This window comes from Anthonomus grandis, chromosome 16, assembly GCF_022605725.1.
Source record: "Anthonomus grandis grandis chromosome 16, icAntGran1.3, whole genome shotgun sequence".
NCBI lineage: Eukaryota > Metazoa > Arthropoda > Insecta > Coleoptera > Curculionidae > Anthonomus > Anthonomus grandis.
In genome coordinates this window covers 19,902,875-19,917,103 of record NC_065561.1, presented here as the reverse complement: position 1 = coordinate 19,917,103, position 14,229 = coordinate 19,902,875, and the positions used below count along the sequence as shown (strand labels likewise).

The 14,229-nt window shown below is 34.7% G+C and overlaps 1 protein-coding gene across 2 annotated transcripts; it reads left to right on the top strand.

Annotated features, from left to right (window-relative positions):
- Nucleotides 1-217: 217 nt before the first annotated feature.
- On the top strand, nucleotides 218-13,726 carry LOC126745802 (histone acetyltransferase KAT2A). Of its 2 annotated transcripts, none has more exons than XM_050453808.1 (15): nucleotides 218-322; nucleotides 451-643; nucleotides 1,926-2,028; nucleotides 2,080-2,225; nucleotides 2,297-2,565; nucleotides 2,790-2,947; nucleotides 2,999-3,145; nucleotides 3,194-3,283; nucleotides 3,336-3,484; nucleotides 8,488-8,696; nucleotides 8,747-8,967; nucleotides 9,022-9,258; nucleotides 9,310-9,455; nucleotides 13,295-13,385; nucleotides 13,459-13,726. In XM_050453808.1, exons 2-15 carry the CDS (start codon nucleotides 458-460, stop codon nucleotides 13,650-13,652), a joined length of 2,346 nt encoding a protein of 781 aa, XP_050309765.1. In that variant the 5' UTR covers nucleotides 218-322; nucleotides 451-457; the 3' UTR covers nucleotides 13,653-13,726. The 2 variants fall into 2 exon arrangements, with proteins under 2 accessions (XP_050309765.1, XP_050309764.1); XM_050453807.1 differs by having other exon boundaries at nucleotides 255-340.
- Nucleotides 13,727-14,229: the final 503 nt, after the last annotated feature.

Sequence of the window (14,229 nt, the reverse complement as noted above, 5' to 3'; positions counted from 1 at the left end):
GATGAGTTCGACATTACTTAGCTGCCTTAATAAAGAGAAAATGTCCAAAGGAATAAGATGTAGTTTTGTAGGGCATAAAAGTCTCCTAAGAATTTAGTTGCTTCAGAGCCAAGGTTGCCTCAGTTTTTAAATTTGAATTTGGCGGGAAAATTAACGCGTGTGAAAGCGACTTAAGAAAATGACAACACTAAAGTTTGACATTGACGTGCGCACTTTATGTCAATGTCACACTCAGCTGATTTTAATGTTTGACCAATCTATTGGGAACGTAAACAATAATATAATTATTAAATAAAATTCAACCTAAAAGAGTAAAAATTAGGTAATATTTAAACCAACAGTAGGTTTTAAAGTTCCCTATATAATATGTCAGCCCTTTATTCATATTTACATTGCCTAAGGGTGTTATAACAACTTTATTATATATTATACTTTCATAATTGTTCTTAGATAATCCATGGATAATGAAGAAGCGACTGCCTCAAACCAAATGGGAGAGTGTTCAACGTATGACGAGAAAAAGAAAGAGGAACATGCGAGCCGATGGAACAATTTGCAAAGAATTCGACTAAAAAAGCAGCAAATCATGAAGATTCCTTTGAGCGGAAAACTGCAAAGGCTCTCCGTCTACTCCAAATGTCAGGTATTAACTTGAATAAAACTCAATTTGAACTGTAATTACTCATTCATTTTATTGATTTATCTATCATTGGACTCAATTAACATTGTAGTGTTAAACATACAATAGGTTACATCCGAGCTTAGTGAAAATTATCACACACACACACACTGTATCGCTCAATATAAACCAAAAGCAGTATCACAGTAAGTAAGTCATTTAACATGACCACAAATTAGTAATAAGACTGCAATTGACAAAAGAATAATTTACAAAGTTTGTCTCAGTTTTTTACTTCAAAACACTAAATCTCCAGAAATATTTATTTAACCAGTCATGTAGTCAAGAAGAAATTCTAATTAATATTCAGTATGAACATATTATAATTTCTATTTCAAAAAAGAGATTCTTGTAAACCTCTCTTTATATCTCAAAAAATCCTAACTCTTTTTTCTCTTTTTATCTTAGAAACAGCTACTCTTATTCATAAATGTCCTAAACCTCCCTCTAACACTGGTCATATGACTCGCCAGGTTAACGATTTTCCCTTACCAATCCCTACATCCTCCCTCACCAAGAACTCACTTATATACCTTAGCAAAAAAATTTACAACCATGTTCCTCTATGTATCAGACAAATTTTAGAAGTTAAGAGATTCAAAAAAGAATTAAAATCACTTTTATTATCCAGGGCATATTATAGCCTTGACGATTTTTTCAATGATACCTTTTAACCTGTGCTCTGACATCATTTTAGTGTTTTAGTTTTGTTTCCTGTTAAATAATTTAATTTACTTCTTCTAAATTCTGTTTTATTGACAGCTTTACTTATTTTTTAATGAAATTTATCAAAAAGATGCTTTTTTTTTCTCAATCTGTTTTGTTATGATTAATTTTGGTAATGTGTGTAAATGTTATGGTAAAGTGTTTTAGATGTTATGTTTGTTTGAAATTTGAAATTTAAAGTAAATTTGGAATTTTTTAGTTTTTAGGATGCTTGTACACAAGATTTTGTTGTCTTACGTAATATAGCACATTTTCTTTCTTCTTTTCTTTAAACTGAAAATGTTGCACTGATAATATTTTGCTAGTATATTAATTAGTGTTTAATTTTTAATTAATATATAGAAAGAAGATATTCAAGAATTGAACATTAAACACTGCTTTTGTTGCAAAATCAAGGTATTCGGAAAGTATCTATAGGATAAGTTGACAACCTTATATTACTTATATAACCAAAGAGTAACGTGAAATTTCAAGTTGAACCTCGATATCTTAACTCTTTAATTGACCGAACTCTTTTCAGGTTGCCGGGTGTGAATGTATCGGATGGAAAAGACCTGAAAAGTCCGAAGTTCCATTGCCAGCCCCTGCCTTCGAGGACCCTTGCAAATGTGAACATAGCTTAGGTAAAATTAGCTGATTATTTTAGACTTTTTATATATTTATAAACATTTTAGAACACCATGTTTCCCATCTAAGATCCATGCCTTCAGACACCATTAATTGGCTTTTAAGCATGATGATCGACGTGGACATCTTATACTCAGCAATGCAAAGGCAAGAGAACCCGGAAAATAAGAAGGTTTACCTGTATTTTTATAAGGTGAGACTACTATATGGGATATGTTGAACATTTTTTAAGATTTAAATAACGTGCGTAAACATTATTTCCAGTTGTTAAGGCACTGCGTTTTGACTCGTGAAAAACCGGTTATCGAGGGTCCCGTGGGTCAACCGCCCTTCGAAACCCCTAGCATTCAAAAGGCCGTTACTAACTTACTAGTGTATAAGTACTCGCATATTGGGCAGGAGCTGAAGCACATGTACGAACTGGTTAAGATACTGTTTCACTGTTTGAACACTTGGGATTTCCCTACACCGAGCAGTCAGAAGTATATCGTCAGTCCGGAGGAGGCCACTTTGTACACTATCGAGTACACTAGGTATGTATTTTTTTATTCCTAATAGCAAAAGGTAACTTTGTATAATTTATTGGTCTTATTGTTAAATGACACGGAATTTATAGAATTTTTTAATTTTTAATCTCGATTACTACAATTCAAATATTTGATAAATTCTTTTGAAAAATCGCTGCTTTTCTTCCATATTATTCAATCTAATAATGCGGTTTTTATACTAAATATTTATATACTTGAACTGATTTTAGATGGTTGATGTTTTGTTATGTGCCCTCGTTTTGTGACTCGCTGCCCCATTATGACACAGTCGACGTTTTCGGTCGAAGATTACTCAAAAGTGTCTTTAAGTATATCAGGAAACAAATGATGGATCAATTTTATTTGGAAAAAGAAACAATGACACCAGGTGAGATAAGTTAAGATTTAATAGAGAGGTATCTTTAGAAGGACCTTTTAGAGCGAAGGGTGATGTTATTGAACAACTTTCCTCCTTTTCTTAATCAACTGGAGGAGGAGATTTACTCCCCGAATTCGGCCATTTGGGATCCAGATTTCGTTGCGCAACCCGTCAGTTTTCCTTTGGAAGCGGTTAAGACTAATCGGGGTAAATTAGGTCATGCTTTGTAACATTTTGTACTACTCAATCATTTAGGTATCACCACAGCTAAAAAGGGAGAGTTCGAGAAACTTACCGGGGGTACTTTAGGGAAGGACGGATTTACGACTGTCACGGTTGCCTCAGGTATACCTCCAAAGCTTTTGAATAATTTTATATTTTAATTTATGTTTTATAGGCAAGGCACTGAGACCCACCGAAACTCCCCAGAGGGAAGTGAAAAGGAAGAAACTCGCCCAGGACGAAGTGTTTGAGGATCTTCCTCAAGAAACTGTGGACGAAATCACGAGGATTATTGACGATCCTAATTATATGACCGGCACCGATGTAAGTAATTTGAATTAATCAACATTTGGCAACACTTTTCAACTATTTCTCTAACTTTTTGAAACTATCTTATTTGATTGATTCAATGATGAAGTAAAGTATAGTATGTCAACATAATTTTTCCCGAAAAAATCAACGTTAACCAACTTAATAACAGTTTGCCAATATGTACAGGATGCTTTTAATAAATGAGGACAGTTTATACTGATTTGGAGAGGGATTTCATAAAGTAGCAGCATAGTCAGATAGTAAATTCTCTCTCTATAAAAATATTCGTCTCTTTAAATGATAGGCAGCAAGCAATATGTTGAATTCAGGGGAACTAAGTCTGATATTTATACTAGCACAAGGAGTCCTCCAAGGCTCCAATTTGGGGCTCCTTTAAATACTTTGTTAAGTTCTGCAGGTAATTCAAATAACTTATGTTTCTATCACTATAAAATCTGCATGGAAATAAGTTATAATATTCTTAGAAGCAGTTGAATTAGAATCTCGTCTCTCTATCTCTCTGTCACATGGTACTTAAGTCATTTAACTGCCTGGAATAAATTAAATTATTCTTCCAGGCAGTTGAGTTATAGATTAGTCTATAACTTTCCACTTTCTCAATAAAGATCTCATTGAAAACGCAAATAAAACTGAGGTGCAATAACTCTCTTCTCTATATGTGACTTGTGGCTAACTTCAGGCGTGTCAGCCAGCGCCATCTATGTACTTAAAAGAGAACCTATAAAATATTTCTGTTTAACAATCGAGAGTAGAAAACTGAATTTAGAACTGAAAACTGCAAGAAGGAATGAGTATTCTGTTTACAGGTGTAAAATCACTGATTGAACTATTTTATATTAATATAAAAAAAATTAATCGTGGGACTCAGAATCTACTAAGAATAATAATGAAGCTTTATCTACCACTCTCAGAGTCTCTTTGCTGTCTCTCTCTGACACATGGTTAATTGCACTCAACTTCCTGGAATAAATTAAAATATTCTTCCAGGCAGTTGAGTTGGATTCTTTTTTCTCTCTTTTCTCAATAAAGATCTCATTAAAAACGCAATTAAAACTGAGGTGCAATAACTCTCTTCTCTATCTGTGACTTGTGGCTGCCTTCAGGAGTGTCAGTCAGCGTCATCTATGTACTTAAAAGAGAAGCTCGTTACCACTGTTGTGAAAACTCACAACAACACCGCTTTACTAATTTCCTTTCTGTAAAGAACCTAAATTTTAAACAAAACTTGCAACACCGCTTTAAACTCTAAAAATAGATTACCGAGCCGACAGCGCACCTGAGGCTGATGGGAGAAAGAAATTGGGTCAGTCGTAGTATGTAGTTGTTGTTGAACGAAAGTTGCGCCGCCTGGTCTCTCTGCTCTGGTTTTACAACGTGTCAATTTAAAAAATGGCCCTTGTAAGAAAAAAAGGTTGCTTTAATTAATGATATAGTCTCTCTGTACTGTCTCATATCAATTGGTTTGTGTTGAAGTTCTCTGTGGCCTAAATACTTAAACGTATTAATTCGTTTAACCCAAGTTATGGAATGGAAGCAAAATGGCGGCCTTTATTATGTCAATAGTGTCTTGTTGTTGAGTGAAGTTGAAGCAATGTAAAGAAAAAGAAGTTGTACAGTGTATATAATGACTGAAATCAGTAAGTGAGTAAAATTTGTTTATTAAATGTGTACATATTATGTTGTACAAGTGGTGTTTTATTTTTTAATCATATTGATTTGGTCTTTCGAGTAATTAGACACAACTCAGTCTTGTTGTGTCCCCCTTGGATGATGGGAACAGGATAAGACATCCACCCTTCAATCACTAATAATTCCGTAGACTAATTTAAAATGCTTAAAGTATTTAAGTTGATTAATTTTTAAGAATGAGAAATCTGTGTCCAGCCTTTCGTAAAATGTAAAGTGCTCTTTATTATAAATACAGTTTGTATTAATTGCTTTGATTTCTAACCTTTTTAATTTATTTAAATTGTTTTCACTGGTATTTCCGTAAATTGGGATCAGATACCTTAGATGTGGTTCTATAACGCTATTGTGTTATTTTAATGCTGTCCAAGTCCAGTAGAGTACGTTCGAAAAAAGACCATTTTCCTAATTTTTTTTCAATAAAAAAATTATGTAAACTGTATCAAATGCTCTTTGCAGGTCAACAGACATAATTATTATGTACCTGTTTTTATCTATCTTACTAGTTATGAAATCTAGTAGATCTATTGTTATTCTTAGAGTGCTGCTTTCCTTTTGAAAACCGTACTAATTGATGCCAAATTTGAAAGTGTTGCCTATTAATTCTCTATCATTCTAGCTTTTATTGCAATGAAGGATTGTCATAGTTTTAGTAATTGTAGGTATTGACAAAGAACTTTAAAAATAAAGTTTTTTTTACTTAAAGTTTAAAAATTTTGATTCAATAAAGGCAATTGAATCAAAAATCTCTTTTCACTCTCTGTTACATGGTACTGAATTGATTCAACTGCCTGAAATGAATTAAAATATTCTTCCAGGCAGTTGTGTTATAAACTTGTTCCACTTTCTCAATAAAGATCTCATTAAAAACGCAATTAAAACTGAAGTCCAATAACTCCATTAAATCTCTCCTCTATCTATGAATGTGGCTAACTTCAGACGTGTGAGCCAACGCCATCTATGTACTTAAAAGAGAAGCTCCTATGGAATTTTCCTGTTATGTCATCTAGTAGATCTATTATTAATCCCGAAGTGCAGCTTTTCTTTTGAAATCCATACTGATTGTAAGTGTTGTCTATGAATCTATCATTCTAGCTTTTATTCCATTTTCCAGGATTTTACTAAAGGTGTTTAACAAAGAAATTGCTCAATAGTTATTTGTTAATGATATACATTAATGTATAATGTATATGATAATATACATTATATATACATAATGTATATGATATACATCATTGGACTGTGAATCTATCTGCTGATAGACATGCGTGTTACTAGATATTTGTTATGGCTATAGTGTTTTATTACCTATTATTTTACTATTTATGTGCTAAATGTACACTGTATCTTATTTTGGTTAAAATTGCATGGTTATCTTCCATCCTCGATTGTTAAACAGAAAGATTTCGTTGGGACATGTCTTTTAAATATATAGATGGCGCTGGCTGACACGCCTGAAGTCAGCAACCATTCACATCTAAAGGAGAGTTATTGGCATCAGTCTTAATTGCGTTTTTAACGAGATCTTTATCAAAAAATTGGAGCTAGTATATAATTCAACTGCTTGGAAGAATATTTTAATTTATTCCAGGCTATTGAATATATACTTAATTTCCATGTAACAGAGAGAGAAAAGAGATTCAAATTCAACTGCCTGTTGACCTCCAAAAAGCATTTGATACAGTGTACATACAATTGTTAATAAAAGAATTTAAGAAAATGGGATTCTGAGGTGTATATCATAAGAACTTGCGATCATACTCTACTGGAAAAAGACAGCAAACAGGGAAAAAAATTAACACGTGGACATTATTAAAATTGCACAACAGCTTTATAGGACCACATCTAATCCCACGTTATGGAAATACCAGTGAAAATGATTTAAATAAATTACAAAGGTTAGAAAATAAAGCAATTAAAACTATATTTAATAAAGAGTACTTTACACCCAATGAAAGCCCGGGCACAGATTTCTTATTCTTAAAAATTGAAACAACTTTGAACATTGCTACTCTCGATTGTTAAATAGAAAGATTTCATAGGAGCTTCTCTTTTAAATACACAGATGGCGCTGGCTGACACGCCTGAAGTTAGCCAAAAGTCACAGAGAACAGATTTAATAGAGTAATTGTTTTAATTGCGTTTTCAATGAGATTTTTATTGAGAAATTGCAATTAGTTTATAATTCAACTGCCTGGAAGAATATTTTAATTTATTCCATGTAATTGAGTGCAAATAACCGTGTGACAGACAGCGAGAGAAAAGAGACTCTTATATTGAGAGTGGTAGATAAAGCTTTATTATTATTCTTAGTAGATTCTGAATCCCACGATTATTTTTTTTTCTATATTAATATAAAATAGTTCAATCGATGATTTTACACCTAGTGAAAACCTGTACACAATACTCATTCCCAAAAATTTAAGAACTTTAATACTTTAAACAATTTGCGGTTTTCAGTACGGTTCCTTCAATCTAAATACAGTTTTCTACCCTCGATTGTTAAACAGGTAGATTTTATAGGAGCTTCTCTTTTAAGTACATAGATGGCGCTGGCCGACACGCCTGAAGTTAGCCACAATTCACAGATAGAAGACAGATTTAATGAAGTTATTGAACTTCAGTTTTAATTGCGTTTTCAATGAGATCTTTATTGAGAAAGTGGAATTAGTCTATGACTCAACTGCCTGGAAGAATAATTTAATTTATTCCAGGCAGTTGAATCACTTCAGTACCATGTGATAGAGAGAAAAAAGAGAGTCTAAAACTCAACTGCCTGGAAGAATATTTTAATTTGAATTACTTGCGTACCATGCAACAGAGAGAGAAAAAAAACACTCTTGTTAGTAGATTTTGAGTCACAGGATTAATTTTTTTTATTAAATAGTTCAATCAGCGAATTTAGTAAAAATCCATGAAAGTTCATTCATAAAAATTAACCAACTTAAATATTTTGAGCAATCGAAACTAGTGTGTATAAAACTGCAGACAAATTTCATAAAAACAAATTCTGACTTTCATGGGTATACTATGAGAACAAACGGGCGATTTAGAGGACGTACAAAAGCAGGACAGTACTCTGGTTTACCAGTTTTATTTTATTCCATACTCTGTATTTGAAAAGACAACTGAAAAGGTGGTGTAACGGGACCTAAAGACTTTCTGGACAAACAAGGACTGCTAACCAAACAAAAAATTGCTATTTGAGTTATATTTAAATAGTCTAAGGCCTCTGAAGTCTAAGTACTTATTAAAAAAATAATTTCTGCATCTGAAATCGTTAATAATCCAATAATAACTCTATACAGCTGGTATTCTCCGAAACAACTGCAGCGACAGACGAAGCTCCCAAACTGGAAGAAAAGAACGGAATCATTCAACTTCATTTAATAGGAAACAGCCTCACCCAACCGGTCACCAAACAAGTCATGATCTGGCTGGTGGGTTTAAAAAACGTATTTTCTCATCAACTACCCCGGATGCCACCGGAGTACATTTCTCTATTATTGTTCGATCCGTAAGTACCTCTATAGTAGCATATAGTACCTCTAACAGTTCTTATTACAGCAAACACCGAACTATCGCCCTTATAAAAAACAATCAGCCAATCGGAGGAATATGCTTCAGACCATTTTTCACGCAAGGTTTCACCGAAATCGTGTTTTGCGCTTTAGTATCGCGCGAGCAAATTAAAGGTTACGGCACCCACATGATGAACCATCTGAAAGATTATCACGTGTCCAAGGGTATTTATCATTGCTTGACCTTCGCCGATAAGGAGGCCATTGGTAAATTACACCGCAGTGAATATGATTCTCTTACTGTTAAATTATATATTCTAGGTTACTTTGAACGTCAAGGCTTTTCCGATCACATCAAACTGAGTCCATCAGTGTATCAAGGCTACATTAAAGAATACGAGGCGGCGACCTTGATGCACTGCGAACTAAACCCGAAAATTATCTACACCCAGGCGACTAGCGTGCTTCAGAGACAAAAGAAGTTCATTAAGCAGCTGATTTATCAGCAGCAGAAAACGGTGTCTAAAGTGCATCCCGGAATAACGTTTTTCAAAGATGGTATTTAACTTTTTGGGTTCATCTTTGTTGAGTTTTAATTATATTTTTTAGGGGTCAAAAGTATCCCGGTCGAATCGATACCCGGACTAGACGAAACAGGTTATAAGCCAGCCACCAGGGTGACCCGAGGGCAACTGTTGGAAGAGTCGCAAGATATCGATACGTTGACCAATATGCTTCGGAATGTTTTAAATGCGGTATGTATTGCATTTTTACACGAAATCCTTCAGGGTTAGTAGTGGTAAAACGGACAGACAATATTCTTCTCGGGAAAACCATGAAATTCGATAGATATGTCACTCCACTACGATGCATTTTAATTTTAGTACTTAATTAACAATCGCTCGATTAACGTTGTGAGACCGCAGGCGATCCTCGTACTTCAGATGTTCCCGCGAAAAAAATCAAGGAGAGAAATCGGGTAATCCCGAAAGTTTCATTCAGAAAATGCCGCTCAGCCTGAGTGCTTAGGTGATGTACGGAATGGCATTTCCACTAAATGCCGTCAAATTGCGCCCGATACTCTTCACAATATCTGGGAATACTTTGACCAATTGCTGTATTATTCTATGGAGATGAATGGCAGACAATAACATCAAACGTATGATAAGTGTAGCAGTGATGCATTAGCCTGGACCTCGGCATTAATTAATTACAAAACCTATTTTCCAGATATGGGTTACACTTTAACTACAAAAGATTGTGTGGTCTAAAAGGAAATGAATTAATGAAACTGTTGATTTTAAATGTTCGCCTGAAGAGCATTTAAGGGGAGATAAATCGGGTGATCGTGCAGGGCATTTAAGGTGGACTTTATTTTGACGATGATCTTTCCGTCAAATTCGGGCAAGAAATCGTTATGACCGTCCTGCGTACAGCCCCGATTTAACTACCAATGACTAATATTTGTTCCTCAACTTGAATAGCACTTGCGGGAAAAGGGACGGAATCCTCAAGAGGTGTAGAGCTGAATGCAGCAGTCGTTTCCTTCCTGTGGGACTTGAGAAGTGCACGCGAATGACAATTGTCAAGTTATTTCCAGGCAGTTGAAGGAAAAATGACGAATTACTTCCAGGCAATTGAAGTAATTCGTTGATGCTGGTGAAATGATGAAAAAAATCCGAAAATTTCAGTTCAGACCACGTAAAGTCCAGTGCAACGATATATTAGAATGGTCACCCGTCAAAACACCAGCATTTTACTTCTCAAACAATGTAAATAGAAGGTGGATGACATTGTTTTGCTGGTGGAATGCTGGTGTTTTGACGGGTGACCATTCTAATATATCGTTGCACTGTACTTTAACTGTTTGGACTTAAATAACATAAAATCCAGGATCGAGAATTTGAGGCACTTGAGACCACACGTCACGGAATTTCGTTAATCGCTTAGAATTCCGAGCAGAATCGAATAATTCCAGGATACAGAAATGTTCGATTGACTAAACTGCGTGGAACTATAAATTAAATTTAATTTTTGATCAAAAAGTTGAGGCGATAGAGATCACATCGCGAAAGTGCCTAAGATTCCAAAAGAAACCCTGGAATTGAGACGGAGATTCAAAATCCAGTAAATTCTATTAGAAAACAGAGCAGTTCGACTGCCTCAACTACCTGGAATTACATAGAACACCCTGAGTGTGAATATATGAAAAAAAGGCAAAAAATAATTGATGTAATGTTTTGGAATTTCAAGCGAGCCTGCGAAACCATTGATAGAGAGTTATTGTTCCTAAAATTGCGAAAATATTGGACCGGGCATTAAAGTGCTTATAGGCAGAAATCAGCTTGTGAAATATAATAATTCAAAGGCGAATTTCTATATTTTAATTTGATTTGTCGAGAACCCTTAAGAGACCTGGGAACCAACTTAACGGAGTTGTCATATTACGTCATTTAAAACAAGTACCAACGAAAAGGGGTGTAAAGATTATTGTTACCTTAAATCATGCACTAACAATCCGTTCCAAAAAAATAAAGCTGATACTTGAGAACACTAAGTTAGTTCAGAGTCCAGAATCTATCTTGATGAGAATTCCTTTTCTGACCAATGAGACATAGTCAAGTGTGTGGCATCAAGTGCTATACTTATTATGCACTTAATCTTTTGCCTGCCATTCATTTCTATACAAAAATACAGCAAATTCATTCAAAATGCCAATCCATACATCACCTAAGCGCTCAGACTGGGCGGCATTTTCTTGACTGTCCTGCGGGATCACCCGATTTGTTTTCCCTTGATTTCTTTTTGTGCGGACATCTGAAGTTTCATTAATTTATTTCCCATTAGACCACACCAATATCGAAAACTATATGAGCTCCTATGATTAAGGTGTAATCTATACCCTGCGCTATTTTCATAGATAAAGAATAGGTTTTGTAATTAACTGATGTTGAAATTCAGACTAATGCACCACTGCTACACTTATTAGGGATTTTATTGTATTAATTGTCCACCATTGATTTCCATATAACAGTAGAGCAACTGTTCAAAATGTTCCTGGACATTGTGAAGAATATATCTCGTAATTCTTTCATTCAGAGATGCTATTCCGTATATCACCTAAGCATTCAGGCTGGGCTTCAATTTTTGAAGGTAACCTTGAATGCCCTGCAGGATCACCCGAGTTGTCTCCAATTGTCACGTTTGCAATAAAACGTAACGCAATAATACATTTTGGTCAAGCATATTTGGGTTCGATATTATTTTCATCTTTAAAATTCGTACATCTTCAGCAAATAGTAGGTAAAGCGTTTCATTGGACCTTCCTTCACCACAGGATCTCTCAATAATCAATCAGACGACGACCTTTAACACAGTCAAAAGCCTTGGATAAATCAAAGAAGACTGCAGCGGAAGCTTCAGTCCTCTACAAGCTAAGGGTGCAAAGAGAGTTGTCAGTCGTGTCATTTGTGCTTTAATTTACCCAAAATCCAAACTGGATTGATTCTTGATGTGTGGCGGAAATTGGTTTGAAATTTGAGGGATTGTCAAGAGTTCATTGTGTCATTGTTGTCATTTTTTATATTGCTAGGATTTTAGAAGACTGCAGAGATGCAAATACCAATCGGCTATGAAGTGTTGATTAATTTTCAAAAGCCTTAAATAAATCAAATAATATTGCAACGAAAATGAAGAAGAACGTGCCCAAATTGTACAAAGAATCATTTACGTTTGAAATACAGTCATCTTAAAACCTTGATCTCCTCTTTCCTCCGGTTATATAATTTTAAAAACATCAGAGGGAGGGACTCTGAAACAGCAAAAGCTTCGCTTTACGGAGATTTTACCCAGTACCTTGTCCAGTGTGTCTTCTTTAATTGTTTTACTATTTTTCTTTAAATTGTTCCTCGATTACTTCCATACAGTTATTCTATTGCTTGCAGGAAGTTCGGGTCGTCTGTTCCAGGCACTCGAGATAACTTTTTGACTATTCCAGGCACTTCGAGCTCTGACAGAGTAAAAAAACTACCTTCAAATGCCTGGAAATAAAGAATTTAAAAGAGCATATTTGAACCGCCTGGAATAAAGAAATAAATACGTAAAACGTCTGTACAATGTAACGAACATATGCATTATATTTTTAAAGTTATTTTGTGTTTCTTCCAGACACTCGATTAATTTTTTTTACTTTTTCCAGGCATTTGGATCATGTACGACTTGAAATGCCTGAAAGGGGCAAAAAGTGCCTAAATTAAATACAAAAATAGCCTTTTTAGGCATTAGTAGTCCTTTTTCCAGGCAGTTGAGGTTGAACGATTAGTTACTAACTCCCTAAAATTGATTCAGGCTTATGTTCCTGCAATAGGTAAAAAGTGACTGACTTCAACTGCCTGGACAGAAGAGAAAATGTCCGTCCAATTCTTAAAAGAGCGAGACTCTTTAAAGGGTCCAAATGACTGGATAAATTACTTTAATTTAATTAAAAAAGTTTAGCGGATATCTGTACACCGGTTTTGGCAAACTCTAATAATACTAATTGCCAGTGTAAATTTTAGAGAATTGAATTATCGTTATATTCTACCGAATTCTTTAGGTGAAGGCTCACGACGCATCCTGGCCCTTCAGGCAACCGGTGAACAAAGCAGATGTCACGGACTATTACGACCACATCAAATACCCCATGGGTAAGTGATTGATGATCACATGATTCTCTTCCTTAGTTTTGTTGGTTAGTACCGATGTCATGAAACGTTTCAGATTTAAAAACGATGACGGAAAGACTGAAGGCGAAGTATTACGTTTCGAGGCGACTCTTCATCGCCGACATGATGCGAATATTTACCAATTGTAAATTGTACAATTCGCCCGAGACCCGGTACTATGAGTGTGCCGTAACACTACAGCAGTACTTTCAGACCAAACTAAAGGAGCTTGGATTGTGGGATAAATAAGTCATGGATATTTTTTTTTGTTTCTGTCTAGCTTGTATCTATTATTAATATAATAGGTATGAGTTTAAAAACCACTTTTTTGGTTTAATCCTTAAGCATCCTTAATGCATGTAGATTACTAAGGTAGTAAAATACTAATAGTATATTTATTATTCTTATATAATCTAATCCAGAGCTATTCTAAATAAGTGACTATGAATATGAATCTAACCATTCTAAATATACTGTCGCAGGCACTCGAACAGGCGCGACGTTGCAAAATTTCGCCTCTATGCGGTTTCCTATAAGTAACGAACGAAAACACGATCTGTATATATAAAACTAAATGGTAGGTATAAAGGTGGAAGGTATAAAACTAAATGGGGTATTAAAGGCGTTTTTAAGCAACTTTATTTGGGATAACTTGTAATGACCTTCTAAAATCCTGTAAATGAATTAGAATATGAATCAAATTCACCTGGATTTACACCACACAGGCAGTTTAGGGATCACTTACACTAAATAGTGTACAAAGCTTTAATTCAACTTCCAGGAAGAATTTGATTATTTCTTTCAGGCAGTTGAGTGCCTTGAAATA